The 16,882-nt window shown below is 51.7% G+C and overlaps 1 protein-coding gene across 11 annotated transcripts in view; it reads right to left on the bottom strand.

Annotated features, from left to right (window-relative positions):
• The window catches only part of ADARB1 (adenosine deaminase RNA specific B1), a 147,337-nt gene that overhangs the window by 49,664 nt on the left and 80,791 nt on the right, over nt 1–16,882 (bottom strand). For 10 of the 11 annotated variants that reach the window (XM_073888902.1, XM_073888897.1, XM_073888898.1 and 7 more), the window contains 6 exons: nt 13,119–13,193; nt 8,794–9,728; nt 5,086–5,200; nt 2,871–3,039; nt 2,097–2,245; nt 914–1,082 (listed from right to left, as the gene is read on the bottom strand). In XM_073888902.1, the coding sequence (XP_073745003.1) occupies nt 914–1,082; nt 2,097–2,245; nt 2,871–3,039; nt 5,086–5,200; nt 8,794–9,728; nt 13,119–13,146 (1,565 nt within the window). In that variant the 5' untranslated portion in view covers nt 13,147–13,193. Of the gene's footprint in view, nt 1–913; nt 1,083–2,096; nt 2,246–2,870; nt 3,040–5,085; nt 5,201–8,793; nt 9,729–10,313; nt 10,366–13,118; nt 13,194–16,882 lie in introns of all 11 variants that reach the window. The other variant, XM_073888903.1, reaches the window with a different exon arrangement.

The raw sequence follows: 16,882 nt of genomic DNA, 5'->3' as shown, positions 1-16,882 counted from the left end.
GCTACACACACAGAGACATAAAAGTGAATGGAGAGTGGACAGGAAGGACACATAATAAGCAAATGAGTCAAGGTGGGCACAGTGAGTACCTGTGCTTGGGGGAGGGCGGATGGGGCATGCATGAGGAATCAAGTTCTGTGTACTTGAGGTTCCCTGGCAAGGTCCATTCAAGAAAATCAACACGAAAGGCTTACAGACAACCGAACAGGGTCCTGTGCACACATGCACGTGGCTGTGACTGCTCTGGAAGGGCAGTCTGGAACGCGCTCACGGTGGGTGGCTCTGAAGACGGAGGAGAACTTTGTTTTACATGCTCTGTACCGCTGAACTTTTTGTCATCTACCTATGTTACTTTTTTTTCAAGTAGACATTTGTTAAAAAATAAAAACAAAGAGCTAATGGAACTAACGCTAGCATCCGAAGAAATGAGGCTTTTTTAAAAGTCTGGCCTGGACACATCTGTTTCTGAAAAAACATCTGTCACGTGAAGGCAAACGGGTGTATGTGCTCCAGGCTCCAACCCCAGGCTCGCCAGCAGCCACCACCCGGCACGGGACGCTAGGGACACTCTGCTCTCACAATAACCCAAACTGGTACCTCAGCCACGAGCAGGACCCGTAAGGTGGCATCCACTAGGAATAAGGACACTCTTCCTTTTTTCTGGGGGCAAACTGTTTTAAAACGTCACTGTCTGGCACACAGACTCACTAGAAGCCCATACGTGCAAACACAGAAGCAAAGCAGTGTGAGCGGCCCAGAGCCTCCTGTGTGGAGGCCCCAGCTCAATCCCTGCAAGGTGGCCCCCAAAGGCCCCGCACAGAGCCTCAGTCCTGCAGAGAACGCGGGCAACACTGGAACCGGAAACGCGGACGAACCACGCGCCTGCGGGGAGCCCGCGGGCGGGAGGCCTTACCGCGCCATCTTGTCGCTGCAGGACATGGTGAGCAGCCTCTCACCCTGCAGCACCCCGTCCCACGTCTGGAGGCTGGCATTGGATCGCACGGGGATTGTGCCTTCTCCAGACTCTATTTTCGTCCGCAGCTGTCCTCTGGCTTTGCGGTTCGGATGTCTGTCCGCTGGTTCTAGGAGAGGGAGGCCAGATGAGAGTCCCGCGGGCAGCAGCCCTAGACATCTAACGTCAGTTCACAGGCCCGTGCACACCTGCCTGTTCTCTCTCTCTCTCTCTAAGACAGATGTACAACATGGTGGAGAAAACTGGGCAGGAGAGGATGTAATACAAACCATATTCATGAAAGTGGTCTCCTCCAGGGGCTGCGGAAAAAGGACTTCCATTTTAACCAAAATGATTTCTATCATTCAAAATGAGCTGAAGCAAACAGGACAAAATGCTAACATTTGTTAATTCCAGATGATGGATATGTGAGGGTTATATATTTTCCCTGCATTTTTAAATGTTCCAAAATTAAATTACAGGAATGCTGAAATAAATGCAGAGGAAACATGCATGCACAAACAAACATCTAAAGTGAGTATCTCTGGGTTACATGAGCATGCGCGATTAAAATTTTTTCTTATATTTTAAAAAATATGGAGCAATTTTCCACAGTGCATATATATTGCTTTTGGAATCAAGGAAAATAATGCACTCAGATGCTGTATTTGAGTTGCTTCAGCTTAGAAGAAGAGACAAGGACACGAATTACTATACAACAGAAGCGCGGGCCTCACGTGATGGTGCGCCAGGGCCCCCTTCTCACTATGTGTGCCTGCTTCTGAAATGCCCGCCACACCTCGCAGGTACACACGCATCAAATCACGGCCTGTCCAAAGCCCAGATGCAGAAATACAGGCTGTCTAAATTTAAATGCAAGTCTGATTTAATACCCTTACTTCTACTCTAATTCCTTAGTGTACTTAGTGCATCAGAGTCAACACGTTTCATTCAGCCAGGTCTCCTCATCAAACTCTTCATTGAAAAGAGAAACCCCGTACTTCTCTATATTCCTATCAGATCCACTTTCAAAAGCTGAAATTTTCAAGAAAAAGAAGAAAAGGATATTAACGTAGGTCTACTCTTTGGTCTGTCACTACGTAACCCCGAGTCTCCTCGAGACACTGCCGGCTGAGTCCCATACCTTCCAGGATCGGCTCGTGCGGTGAGAAGATCCTGGCGTCCCCACAGGGAGACGTGCTGATGTACAGATGGAACTGAACACTCTCCTTCAGCTTAAACCCTCCCCGCTCGGACTTCTGAAAGATGGACCGTTTTTGATCGTCTTTGTTACTAGAAGGAAAAGGGTTGCAAAAATGATCTTTCAAGCTGTATACAGTCAAAACTTAAGTCTGTCGTAATTAACAATGACTTTCAGAGGCCACTACTTTCAACAAGGTACAGATGAGCTTGAACTGGGATGTTGACGTGTTGATGATAATTAACACAGTTAATGACTGAGTCCACTCAATAAAGAACAAGTCATCGGAACGTGAATGACCTTCCCTTCTTCTCATTTAGGACTTCGACACAGACAGATGACATGTAAGAAATGCCTTGGTAAACAAAAGCAGCTCAGACAGGTGACTAGAATGAATGGCCCTGGTCCCCAGGTGGCTCGGTTCTGTTCAGGTTCATGCCGCGCCCGCCAGAAGCACACGGGCCTGAGCACAGACCTCAAATCGATGGCCGCACGAGCCACAAGTACATGTGTGCATGCCTGTGTAGTATTCGCCCAACTGGATTTTGTAGCTTGAGCATCATGGGAAAACAGGACCCAATCTCATCATTGCCAATAAAGTCACTATTTTAAGAATTTTTCAGAGATTACAGACAATGAAGGTTTTGCAATACATTCTGACAGGAAGGAATGTTATTTAAAAACTGCCTCCTTTAGTTATTTACTTACTAAACTTACTTTAAGTAAAGCTCAAGTTGTGTATAAAGAAATCTAAGCAAGGATCTCCGAGCTATAATTTCTGCATGGCAGTCATTTAATGCAAGGCCACGGTCACTCATGTACTCGCCATTGATGCACTTTGTCCCCGTGGAAATACTGATCACCTTGGCGTCTTTCACATCTGTGCCTGAAAAACAAACGAGAAATTACTCCTCGTGGCTCACTGTGCTCCCAGGGTCCGCCGTGCGTTCTCAGTGACTTCACTTTTGGGGTGTGATATGCACCCCTGCCCCCAATTTGTACCTGGGCAGACTCAGCCTCTGCAAATGGCCTCCCCCTGAGGACTCACGGAGCAATGTTTCTGGGAAGTGAACCTCCCTCGCTCTTTAGTCTACAGATTCAAACCTAAGGAAGGTATTTCCTCCGGATGCAACCAAGTCTTTTCTTGAACGTTTCCCAGCGGATACGGGGAGGAAGCCCCAGGTAGAAGCAGACTAAACGGTTGATGAAGGCACTGGTGAGGCTACGAGGAAGGGCGTATAGCCACCGGAGGGACCAGAGGGGAAGGGAGGAGGCGACCCGCGGTGTGCTGGTAACGGCCCTGGAAGCACCGCCGGGGAAGGGAGGAGGCGACCCGCGGTGTGCTGGTAACGGCCCTGGAAGCACTGCCGGTCTGACGGACATGTGCTGACAGACCACGTACTCCAGACACGGGGCAAGACGTGCACACTGCCCAACAGCAAACCTCACTCGCCCGCAGCTACACGGACCGTGTGCGCCCCGAGCGGCAGGTGCAGGGCCAGGCCTGTTAGGTAAGGGTTTCCACTTCATTCCCACGATGTGCTCTGAGGGGCACGTATACCAGTCTCCATTTTGCAGATGACGACCCTCAGGGGTCAAAAGGCTTGCCCAAGGTCATTCAACCAGCGGGAGCCCAAGCTGAACCCGGCCATCTGACGTCAGGGCCCCGTGCCACGGGCTGTGTGGCACTACCTGCAGGGGTACACCGTGGCCCTGAGCAAAAGGTCGCAAGTAGATGCACAGCAAGGTGCAACACGCCCCGGCAGCTGGTGTGCCCCCTCTGGCCGCACGGAAGGACCCGGCAGCCGCTCACTCCTGCCGCGGCTGAAGGCACAGAGCCTCACCCAGGGGACACTTCACTCCAGGGGCTGAAGCGTTCACCTTTCGTCATGTGAAAAAAAGCAGCAAAGAGAGGGGCGGGGAGAACACAGGCATCACCACCAGAATCACCCTGAAACCCAGGGTGACGTCCAGAGCACTTCCTCCTACCGCAGGCATACCCTCTGCTGCACCAAAGTAAGACATCGTGCAAGAAAAAGCTGTAATTAAAACAGCACTCAGGTTTCCTCAGCCATCAAGCGGTGGGCCAACGCTGAGGAAATCACGCCCTGCCCACGATGCGACAGAGCTGCCTCAGGAGAAAAGGGCAGTGCGTTCGCCCACACGGAGGACTGGGGTTTTCTCCCTGGTTGGCAGGTGTAGACACATAAAGCGTTCCCAGCTCGCTCGCTTGCTCTCCGGCCCTAAGGGGCTTTCTGCACATGGACGTCCAGGCTCAGACAGCCAGTGGGGGGCTGAGAGGTTGCCCCAGGGCAGAAGGCCCCACGGGAGCAGGGATCCAGGCCTGGGCCACCGCTGCGGTCTCCTGTTCCTGGGAGTGGTCCATGGGCAGATGCTGCTCAGCACCCTCACCGCTGGAGTGTGGGAAAGGACTCAGGGGGGTTCCTTGCGCTGGTGGGAACTTCTGTGTAAATTTAATAGGGCTCCTTCTGCCATCCCAAAGTGTGCTTTTTACCTGTGCATTTTCTGCTCTTGCTAGAGCTGCCTGTCTCCCACATAAAAGTCCCACAGAAACTAGCCGGTAGCATCCCCACTGGTTAAGTCAAATGCGTCCCACTCGCAAATGAAGCAGGAAGGGGGAGGTGCCATTTTGCTGGATTTTTCCAGAGTCGATCAAAACCATTCATAGGTGTGATTATAGAAATCAGATATTAATACAGTATGCTTTCTCCAAATAAGAAAACCTAGGTTAAAGAAACGAACATGTAGGGGAAAATATAAGTGCAGTTCCTACATTTGCACATGCCAGGGATTCTGAAGGATTAGGAAAACGGCCCCATCAGTGTCACAGAGGTGGTCCCAGCCTGAGAGCACGTCCCCTCTCTGTTAGGCAGGAAGCAAGGCAGGCTGACATGCAACACCAACGTTTTACCTGTTGTCATGACGATGCCAGCAAGAACTTTCCTGCGTGCGTGAGGAGAGGAGAAGTTGTCCGTCAGATCGCCAAACTTATCCAGCACCAGGCGGGCCACAGCATCAGCTAACACCTGAGGACCACAGCAGGGAGTCAGCGGTGCGGCCTGCACCCACCCCGTGCACACCAACAAGGCCGTCCCTTGAGAGTGGCCTTTCAGACGGCTTCTCCTCTGGAAAACCACACAGGCAAAACTGGCAAACGGGCACGCATGTGTGTGTGCTTGCTTTTTTTTTCCTCCAAAACATTCCTTGAAAACAGAGGCCCCAGGAGCACTGGAGGCTCTTGCTGGAATCCTTCGAGAGTCTCATGGAGAGGGATAGTCCAGAGCCCGTGCCACCCCTCTGGTCCTCCCAATACCCCAGCCCTCCCCCTGGATGAGGAAGCCGAGGCAGAGACCAGCCAGAGTGGCTTCTCTGGGCCACCTGCCTCACACCCTCCATGATTGCACCCAGCTCTGCACCCAGCTCTCCCAGCCTCCAAGGAGCCCTGGAGCAACAGGGCTTTTGAAGAAGTCAAAGTGCTCCTTTTCTGACCACAGGAGGGGTGGCCGTCCACTCAGGGACTGGCCGGGCCAGGGAACATGCCCTTGAGTGTGCCCCACAACATCAGGGCAAGAGAAGGAGCAGCGTGAAGAACAACCTGGTGAAGGCCACACAGCTGTGCTCAGCCACGGCCCGGGGCACCTGCCGCACGTGGCTCAGCCACCACCCGGGAAGCAGCGCCAACAAGAGCCTGCAAGGGCATCTGCCATAGACCCAGCCCACGCCAGATAGCACTGACGGCCACGCTCTCTGGGGAAGGGGTTAAGTGTGGCTGGTACATGGCCAGACCAGACAGCCTGCACTGGAGGGAGCCCTTCCCAGGAGCAAACACATCTGTCCCGTCTTATTTTCATAGCTTATAATTTATCTTGGATCCTAGTGTTTTTGGGAAATGATGCCTGATGGGGGATGTGTGTGAAGAGCTGCGTCCTCCCAATCTCACACTTGACGATCAAACAGCTACATCCAGTGTCCCCAGTTTGGCCCATAATAAAACACTCCCCAAATGGACAGAAACGTCCCTCATCCTAAATGATGACTTATTTTGAAAAGAACACAAGTCACCAGGATTTCCTCCTCCTGCCGTTGCCCCAATAAGTACCAAGGAGCCCCAGAAGACTGCGCTCAAGCTGGGGGCGGGGAGTGTGGACAGAAGATGTGGGGTGGCAGGCCCCCCTGCACCCAGGGCAGAGAATCAGTGCCACACACGTGGGTGCAGGCGACACGGTGGGGAGGGGATCAAAGATGAAGAACCACATGTTCCAATTTACGTAAGAGAAAAAATCTTAAGAGAGGTTAAGAATAAGCCACAGAAAAGAAAAGCTTCCGTTTCATGGAAGGTTAGGCCTATCTCCAAACCCCAGAGCTCAGAGACACTCAGATGGAGGTCAGGCCCTTACGTGGACACTCACTGGTCAGAGGCAGACATTTTCGGCACCGAGACAGTCCCTCCGACCCCTCACAGAGATTACAATCTCCTTCCTTAGGGTAAGGAAGCAACTCTCTCTCTATGTGTTGGGTGCAGATGTAACAACAAGAGTCACACCCATGCCCCTATAGCCCCAGGCGGCACCCCTTCCCTGCAACGGCGCCTAGGACTGAGAAGCCCCGGCTCAAAGCTGAGCTCGGGGCTGATGCCCGATTCTGCCGCTCTCACAGAATCCACTACTGAGCGAGGGCTCTGCACGCCTCACATGGCCCACGACGTCTGGGTTTAAACCCTGGAACGCCCTATGAACACGATAAAGGCAAGAAGTTCCAAGACCAGGGACTCAAGGGCTACTCCAGGCCAACAGTGAGGATGCTCACCACTCCAGAAGGCACACTGGAAACTTCCAATGCAAAGATTCCAGAAATCAAGCTGCCAGGGCTGATTCTGCGCAGGCCACCCCAGGTCCTCCAAGGAAAGTGTGGTCATATCCTGAGCTCCCGTGGGGCTCCAGAGACACCACGGTGGGGGCACAGGGAGCAGAGACGGGGACACGCAGCTCCACACCAGCGCCGGGCACTCGCAGAACTTGAGCAAGCGGCCTGGGCACAGCTGAGATGACCCCTGCCCGTCTACCTCTCTCCTTTAGACCGGATTCCCAGAAGCCCCTCCAGGTGAGGCCCCCACATGGCCCCCAGCAGGGCTCTGGTCTCAGCTCCCACAGAAGTACAGGCCTAGGCCGGGACCGCCGCGTGACTCCCCACCACAGTGTGACCCCTCCACCCTGCAAAACCCAGGCACCAGGGGTTCCCACATTTGATGGGACTCCAATCGTCTCACACGTGACTCTGCTGAGGTCAAGGGCAGTCAGGTGGCACCAGACACTGGCGTGAACTCAAGCGGGAAGATACTGCAGCAAACAGGAAACCTAAAAATAAAAGTCCCAGGAAACCAGTACCACTGACGTGTGAAATGATAAATGGACTACTATTCTTCTGAAAAAATGTGCATAAGAGGTTAATTATGGGATGTGATTATTTGGTTCATTAAATACCAGTAGGATATTTTAAATACGCTACTTTATATTGATGCTGTATTTGGTTGCTTTAGGCAAAATAAAATGAAGTTTCTTCTTCTAAAACCTAGAAGTACTGGTCGCCTCAGGCAACGGCACAGAGAGGTTACCCTACTTGTGTTCAAAGGTACCAGAGAAGCTGTGACGCTTGGAGTCTTCTAGGAGAGATATAAGCTGTCCCATCTAGCAACCTGGAGTCCCTTCATTTTTTCTGATCAAACCAGTACATAATTTATCTTCAACATCAGTAATATTTTGACAAAAAGGAATAAAGAAGGGTGGTCAGATTTTCTCTCTAAAAGGATAATTTTTACACTAGAAACCTGGATTTCCAAAAAGAGAAGCAATACATAAAGAGTTCTAGGATTTAGAGATGCCAGCTACACGCGTATCTCCCCGTTCACACAAGCCATGAGCCCACCCTGAAATCCCCCCGTCTTCACCCTGGTCTTATGGGGGAGGGCCGTCCAAAACCAAACAAGAGTGGCCGCCTACCTCCGGCCGAGCAGCAGGGAGACCCACATGGACCCCACCAATGACATTCCAGGTACAGATTCCTGGGCAGCTTGAGTGCCGCTGAAGGTCCCCTTCCGTCCCTTGCCCCTCCAAGAGGCTCATGCCTGTTGTGGGGTGTCCTCGGCCCAGCTGGCCCCTCAGCCCTCAGTCCTGCTGGAGCTGCAAGACACCCACCCGTACCCACACTAGGGTTTCAGCTACTGGCCAGCCGGCCTCCCTTCTGTGCGTGGGATTCCCTGGTGAGACTTTGCGGGAAACACCACTGAGCTGCTCCTGTCACAGGCTGCAGTGGGACGTGAGTCCCCACAAGGGTGGACTGTGTGGGGAGGGAGCCACGGGTTGCCGTGGGGCACGGGGCAGGGCTCGGCCTGGAGGCCACTGAAAGCACTGCTCTGGTGGACGGGGCTTCATGTGTCCCGCCCGCACGTGATGGCCCTGGACAGGCTGCCCAGCATGACCCGCTCGGCAGGGCAAGACCGCGCGGAGCCAGACTTACCAGGGACGTTCAGATGGGACCTCAACAGCGACCAGGAGAATGAAGCCCTGTCTGAAAGCACTGTCAAGACATGGCCACCGTTTCCGGCAGCGGCATGTTTCCTCACCTGTGGTAAATGTAACTGAAGGCCCTCGCTGGGGATGGGCTGGCGAGATGGTGTTTGATCCAAGTGCAAATTAAAAATGGTTGCCAGTGCGGACTGCGCAGCCCGGGCCTTGGCGAGCTTTTTGTTCCTGCCCGAGCCCTCGAAGAACTGGCCATCCACCACCACAGACATGACGAAGCTCTTGGCATGGCTCTCCCCGCTCTCCGACAAGAAGTCGTACTTGAGCCCCGGCCGCAGCTCATTCAGGATCATCACGGGGTTCTTCCCGCTCGGTGGTGGGAACGGTGGAGGGCCGGGGAGAGGAGGCTGCGCAAGGCTCGCGGGTGCTGGGGACGCCGCCAAGCTGAGGTCCCCGCTGGAGCTGAAGGAGTCATCCCCATTGGAGCCCAGGTAGAAGGGTATTTCCGACCTGTCTGGGGTCTCGAAGCCATTGAAGAGCGTGTCGGGGAAGTCAGCCTGGTCGGACGTGAAGTCCGTGTTGGCGGACAGGGTCCTCCCCATGGCCAGATGCGCCTCGGAGGCGTTGGGGAACTGCACGAAAGACCGTAGGGCCTTCTCGGCGGCGTGCAGCTTGGCCTTCTTCTTGGTAGGGCCGGAGCCCTCGAACACCTGCCCGTTAACTTCAACGGACATGACGAACAGGGGCGCATGCACCGGCCCCGTCTGGGACAGCAGTGCATACTGCAGGCCAGGCTTGATCTCGTTCAGCTGCATCAGGGCGTTCTTCGGCAGCGCGGGCCCGGGCGGCCGCCGCCTCTTCTTCAGGCGGAACTTGGCGTGGCCGTTGCTGCCCTCCTCCAGGGGCCGCTTCCGGCTGGCACCACCGCCACCCCCGTTGGAGAGCGGGGCGCCCTCGCCAGGCCCGGGGGCACTGCCGTCCTTGGGGGGCACGCTGTCCAGACTGCAGCTTTCCTTAACATCTGTGCTGCTCGAACCTGTGGTGCCCAGAAAGAGTAACTTACAACGCCTTCGTTGCAGGATCTTGTAAATGCAAAATTTATAGATTCCTTTATCTCTCTTTGTAACTGGTTAAGTGATGTGTGCTTACACACTCTGTTCCTTGTTGTGTGTGCAGAAAGCTGCCACTCCACCCAGGAACCAGCCCCTAGACACCACTCCTAGTTAGCGTCACCAACTGCTCTTGCATTAAAAGCTGAATCTTTCAAATACTTATTTCCTACAAGAACATTCTGAGGCATCTGGAGACGCTCTATTCAAGCTTATCAAAATGTGGGATGCTAAACTGATCCTGAAAACTCTCCTGTCAGTGCTGACACATTGCCCCTCCTCTCCGATGTCCCTGCTCTCGGGCTCCCGGGCTCTGGACAGCAGCCTCTCCCAGAAGAGGAAACAGGGTTTAAAACAGGCATTCACAAGCTAACCAGCTTTCAGATCAATGTGTGCGGTTACTTGACCTAGTGCATGAATCGATCTCAGAGAACGCCTGGTAAATCCTGGGAAGTGCTCCGGACTAGTGGAGATTTCTGAAGGATGCAGCTTCGCTTCTAGTACATGCTTACCCTGGTTCCATGCTACGTGGGGACTGATTTACCTCCGAACCCTTACGACATTCTGTGATAGGGAAAAAAATACGTTAAAAAAAAAAGACATAAAATTGAAGCTGCAAACAGCCTACAGCTTCCTAACTTTGTTAAGTAAAGCCAGCAATTTTTATCTTTTTTAAAATAAACATTTGATGGATTTACAGAATAATTTGGTTATCCCACCTTTTAAAGGTAGTTTCTATTTACAATTAATAAGGATAATTTTAAAACTCTAAAAGTTCATGGCAAAATAAGTATGATTTTGGTTTCAAAAAGGGGAATAAAAAAGTATTCATTCTTCCCTGTAAGTTTATCAAGCTTTTTAAAAAAAGAGAAAAAAATTCCTGGTTTTCCTGGTTGATTTTCACAGGCCACCTGCCGCATGAAGCGCAGGAGTGGTAAGCGCGGGGCTCTGAGGCACTGTCTGTGGGACCTGCCACTAGCTATCAGAGATCTACGGTAAGTAACCACAGCAGCTTCTGCAGGTGTAAGCGGTCCCAGATGTGGTGGCCCTAGGGTCCTTCTGCTATGTCATCTACATGTAGATTCTCATGATGCTGAGCAAGCAGACAGCTCTGTGGACACGGGAGGCAACTGGGACAGAAAGTCTGTGCTGATGGCTACCAATCCCCAAAGTTCAAGTTCTCGAGCTTTTGGGGCTGAGGTGTAAAGACTAACCCCCGGGAAACAGCTTCCATGCCGAGGCAGAGATGAGGGGACTGGAGACGGCTCTCTGCTGACGGCAAATACTCCCCAGGGCTCCCAACACACACACCACTTCTCCCAGTTGACAAAGCTGACGGAATGGACACTAAATTTTCATTTATAACATCCTCCAGCAAAAGCTCAATAGGTTACTCCTTTCGGTGCTCAAAAGAAACAAAGGTTAAAAAGGGCAGAGCGAGACAGAATTTAGATTAACAAGTGAGCAAGAGCGGTACACGCTACATGAGCGCTTACATCCCGACGCTGGTGCCTGGGGGGGGTCACTGGCAGGGGGTCGGGCCACGTCAGCATGTGCACACGTGCACTCAATCACGCACAGCCTCTGACACAAAGGCTGGCCTTTAGAAATAAAAATAACCAGGGCTAGGGTGACAGATAATCTTGAGACTGTAAGAAAAACACGCCTCCCGTAATACACTTTACACAAATTCCAAGTTGTCATCTGCTCCCGGAGCGCTCAGATCCTGCTCAGCTCCCATCTAATGAGACGTGCTACTACGCAGAGGAAACCAATATTAGAATTAGGGAAGAGGCTCCACTGTCACAGCCCTTAAACACACACGTGCTGCTTTATTCCACAAATGTGAATGCGGCCGTGATAAGATCTTTCGTTGCCTCCGAAACGGCAGGACCTTTAGGACTTCCTGCCACTTCCAGCTCCTGAACCACATTCATCTTTCCCGCACAATCACTCACAGGATTCCTTTATCTTGGCGAGTTACCACATGGTCTACGCACCACGAAGTTTCCACCCCAACTCAGTGACTGCCGCCGTGGACGACAGCCCCCGGTCCCCAAAAAAGGAGGCTTGGTGCACAGGTGCTCACGCAGTCCCCACGTGGGGGAATGCAGGGGGAAAAGTGGCCATGGCCAGCAGGACAGACCCCCAAGGAGGCTCTGATGGGGACGGCAGCTCACAGAGCTGTGGTCTTGCTGCTGAAAACAGCAACCGCTCATGCCTTCTCATGCCCCCGACCGCCAAGAGAACACCTCCCACGGTTTGTGTGACAAAGGCCCAGCCCACTGCGTCCCCCGCAGCGGGGCCCGTGGGGCAGCCAGGCTCTGCCAGGTGAGCTGCTGGGTGTTCGGCGGCAGACTAGCCCAAGGGCAAGGCCTCCGCTGCTCAGTTTTGGGGGAAGTCACAGGGAGGTGCACTGAACTCTGTTCTAGTCACGTGACCACTCTCAATAAGCTGTCACTCATCATTTACAGCTGCATGTTCTTCCTTGAGCACCACCGAACACAGACAAGTGACATTACACATAGACGTATATCAGAAAGATGGTGCTTTGCTGTAATTTCCCTACTAAAAGCTCCCAACTTCGGTGGGAGCCTTTAAATCTTACTCAAATGCATGGCTATCTGGAGTTAAAGATAAAATAGAGGACAGGTGTTCAGGGAACTTCTTTTCGCAGAGAACACTGCTGCGGGAGGGAAGCTGTGAGCCCTGAGGCTCACCAGCCTGCACCCCAGAGAGGACAGTGTGGGGCACGGAACAGGCCCAGCAGGGAGCTCGGGTCCACAGCAGCCCACAGGCTCACTGACGTCTTGCAAACAAAATCAGCAGCCTCATGGGAGCCCCCTTCCCTCAAAGCACAGGGAGAATCCATCGTATTTACAGGGCAAAATTTAGGTAGTGTTATCCCAAATGACCAAGTACTTAAATCAATCTCAAAGGGTATTTTAGATTTGCACAGATGAAAATCTGGCCACCAGTAGAAGACCAGGCTGTGACATCGCATGAAACCATGCAGCTCTGCGGCAAACGCATCTGGAGGCGTGTGTTCGCCTGCAGGTACACACATGGTGGCCCCAGAGGGACGGACGGTCCAGACACACGGCTTTAGGAAAATGCCCACAGCAAGTACCACAAGTACCAACACCACTGTAGAGAATACATCAGAAATTTAAAACATGCCATTGTTAATGATATAGGAAATACTGTAGGAAAAAAATCACTTTCCCCAAATTAGTCTCATTAGAAAGATTGACAAGAACACTAAAGTTTTAATGGAGAGTTAGCTACTTGGTGCTACATGATAGGCCAGGTCTTACTCATGTTTTCTTCATCTTCTGTATCCATGGCCAAGGACTTCTGAGGGCTTCTTGACTGGCGGAGATGGTTTCTGTCTGAAAGACAGCAAGAAAATAATGTTCAGCGTGGCCATCACATGAGCAGATGAGGTCAGCCTGCCCCGAGGGAACGGGTACGACATTACTACAAACTCAAGAAGAAAGTCACGAAACAAGGAGTTAGGTCTGCTGTCGGGGACCGAGCATCTGCACGGCCCAGGACACCAAAGGACCGCCAACCAGGGCTGCGCTGCCAGGAGGGATGGCACATGTGGAAAGGGACCACCCCGCGATCAAGTGCCACTCCGAGGAGGGCGGCCCTGCAGCAGGGGCTGGGCCTCGGGGGAGGACAGTGAGGACGAGGGTGTCTCAGAGAGAGCCCTCCCACAGGATGGGACGAAGGCGCACCAGGTCATCACAGAAGATGGCGGAGCCACAGCCCTGCCAGCCCACCTGCCGTTGGATCACTGCGCTCGGGACTCTGGTCTGGGTTGTAAACCAAAGATGCAGAGCAAAAACACCCCAGGGCTTCACCTTGCTGCTCTTCTTCATCTCGAACAGCATCTCGTGTGGATGCAACTAAAGAGCACACGACTATTCAAATCGGATCTAATTCCTTAGCGATGTATAACTTCTTATTGTGTTGACAGGAGAAACCACAGGAAATCCTCAAAGAACAGTTACTCCAATGATCTAATTATTAACAAGTTTAATGGCCTCCTCTTCCTAAATACTGCGGCCATACTCTGTACTCACCGTAGTCTGTGATAAAGGACCCATCACACTGAAAGCAAGCAGAACACTGCAAATGCCGTAGCCACATTGGCTCCGTATACAAACAAAAGTTATATTATATGTCACTGAAAGGCAAATCCAGTGTTTTTAGGAAAATAGTAACTAAAATGTGCTAAATCATGCGTATGTTATAAATCTCTCTCATCTATCTAAAATGCATATAGTTTTCATGACAATCATTTGTTAACAATGTTGAATCCCAAAGTATACGTGGCAAATTCGTTGCTAAAAGTTAAATGAGTTTCTACCTAGAATCCTTTATTCGGGGTCCCCTGGGTGGCTCAGTCATTAAGTGTCTGACTCTTGGTTTTGGCTCAGGTCATGGTCTCAGGGTCATGAGATGGAGCCCCGTGGCGGGCTCTGCGCTCAGTGGGGAGTCTGCCGGAGATTCTCTCTCTCCCTCTGCCCCTCCCACTGCACTTGCGCCTGCTCTCTCTCCCTCTCAAATAAATAAATATTTAAAAAAAAATAAGTATCATCTGAATAGCTGATTATATTAAGGAATTATTAGTCATTTTAGATGTGGAAATAGTACTTAAATTTTAGTGACATACTGAAGTGTCTAAAGATGAAATGATAACATCTGGGGTTTATTCTTATAAACTAACATGGCATGGTGGGGGAGAAAGCAGATGCTGTCTGGACGAAACAGGGGTCGAGGCTGGTATGCTCATGCCGGCTGCTGGGCATGTAGGGGTTCATTTGCAATTCTGTATTTGCATGTGTTTTAATATCCCCATTATGGCAAGTTTTAATAAAAAAGTAACTTCCTGGGGCGCCTGGGTGGCTCAGTCGTTAAGCGTCTGCCTTCGGCTCAGGTCATGATCCCAGGGTCCTGGGATCGGGCCCCGCGTCGGGCTCCCTGCTCTGCCCTGTCCCTCTCCCTCTGCCCACTGCTCTGCCTACTTGTGCTCTCTCTGTCTCTGTCAAATAAATTTAAACAACAAAAAAAGTAACTTCCTGAGGTCCAGAGTGGGAGGGAAGATGTGGTCGTGAGTGCAGAAGTAGCACACGCCCTCGGAGTGACATGGGTGCTCTGAGGAGTCCCTTGGCAGGACAACGGGTGCACGGGTGCTAACTGGAGGCTGGAGGGCGGGCCAGCTGGGGCGCACCCTGAGGATGGGACTCCGGCGGCACAGAGGAAAGCACAGAGCTGGTGTGAGACAGGCCATCACAAAGCACTTCAGAGAAGCCCAAACTATGACACATAAAGCAAACATCAGAAGGGCTCTGAAGCGTGGAGGGAAGAAGCAGACCAGCCGGGGACCAAGGAGCGCACGGCAGGGAGTGCCCTGCATCTGCTTTTGCATTACTACCCTAGCCTGGGAGCTGAAGAAGCCTGGGAACAACAACGGGAATGGACACAGACAAAAACAAACAAAACAAGGACTGCTCTTTCGGCCAAAGGTCCAAGAGAGGGAGCTGCCAGCTACACGGGGCAACGGACAGAGGGGAAAGGCCCCACTCCAGCCAGACGCCACCCTCCCAGCTGCAGCGCAGAGTCAGGAGGACACTCAGGGGGCCTGTCTGAGGTGCCCATCTCAGCCCCATCAGGGCTGCCAGGAGACCACGGAAGAGGAGCAAGCCTGCGAGCTGTCGGCAGTGGCCTGGCGGGAACCTGGACCCCTACCAGGGAGAGCGAGTGGTGCCAGGGACAGCTACAGGACAGCTTTAGGACGCGAGGTTTAAGTAACGTTCAGCGTCTTGTAACACAGTATGTTCAGGTTTCAGTAAAAAATCATTCATCATACCGAGAGCCACGAAGATCCCAAACTGAATGAAAACATCAACCAGGAGATGCCACCCAGAGATGTCAGAATCACTGGGAGAAGATTTCCAAGCAGCCATCATAAAGTACTTACTAAACAGCTTTAGTCATCAGGACGGTGTGGAATTAGCGAGGGGCAGACAAGCAGGTCACAGCTGAGCAGAAGGAAGGACCTACAGAGAGGCTCTCGCCAACACACCCGGCCGATCGTGGACAATGGTGCCAAAGCCGGTCAGCGCAGAAGGACAGACAGCCCTGTCAACAAAGTATGCTGGAGCAGTGCAACACCCGAGTCTACACCCTACACAAAAATCCACCTGAAATGGACATGGAGCTTCAAGGTAAAGCACAAAACTATAACACCTTTAGGAAATTCATAGGAGAAAACCCTCAGGATCTATAGGCAAAGAGTTTGCAGACTCTCTTGCAGATCAAAAGCACCATCTATGAAAGGAAAAACTGGTAAACTGGACCTCATCAAAATCAAACACTTCTGCTTAAGACCCTACTGAGAAGATGAAAAGACAAGCTACAGACAGGGAGAAAATCTTTGAAAGCCACATATCCAACAAATAGAATACACAAGAAATTCTCAAAACTAAACAATAAAACAATCCAATTAGAAAATGGGCAAAAAATATGGTTATTTCACCAAAGAAGATATATCTGCAGATGGCAAATGAGCACGTGAGAAGCTGTTCGATGTCATCAGCCCTTAGGGAGATGCACCTTGAAACCGCACGGGATACCACCACACACCTGTGAGAATGGCTACAATAAAAAACAGTGGCCACCCCAAACGCTGGCGAGGATGCAGACAAGCGGGTCACTCACACGGCTGGCGGGAACGTAACAGGTGCAGCCACCCCAGAAACCACCCTCGTGGTTTCTTAAACACTAAAGATGTGCATTTATTCCAGAGAAATGAAGACACGTTCACATAAAAAATGGGTACATGGGGGCACCTGGCTGGTTCAATGGAGCACGTGACTCTTGACCTCGGGGTTGTGAGTTCAAGCCCCATGTTGGGGGGAGAGATTACTTAAAATTATAAACACATGAATGTTTATAGCAACTTTATTCACAATAACCCAAAAAAGGTGAGTGAGTAACTAAAATGTGGTCCATCCATGCCATGGAATACCATGTGGCAATAAAAAGGGACAAACTATTGATATACACA

This window comes from Callorhinus ursinus, unplaced genomic scaffold (genome assembly GCF_003265705.2).
Source record: "Callorhinus ursinus isolate GAN/ISIS: 27379988/994484 unplaced genomic scaffold, GSC_fseal_2.0 scaffold98, whole genome shotgun sequence".
NCBI classification, from domain to species: Eukaryota; Metazoa; Chordata; class Mammalia; order Carnivora; family Otariidae; genus Callorhinus; species Callorhinus ursinus.
Note: the sequence above shows the minus strand (reverse complement) of the source record. Positions and strands in the feature narration are given on the sequence as shown.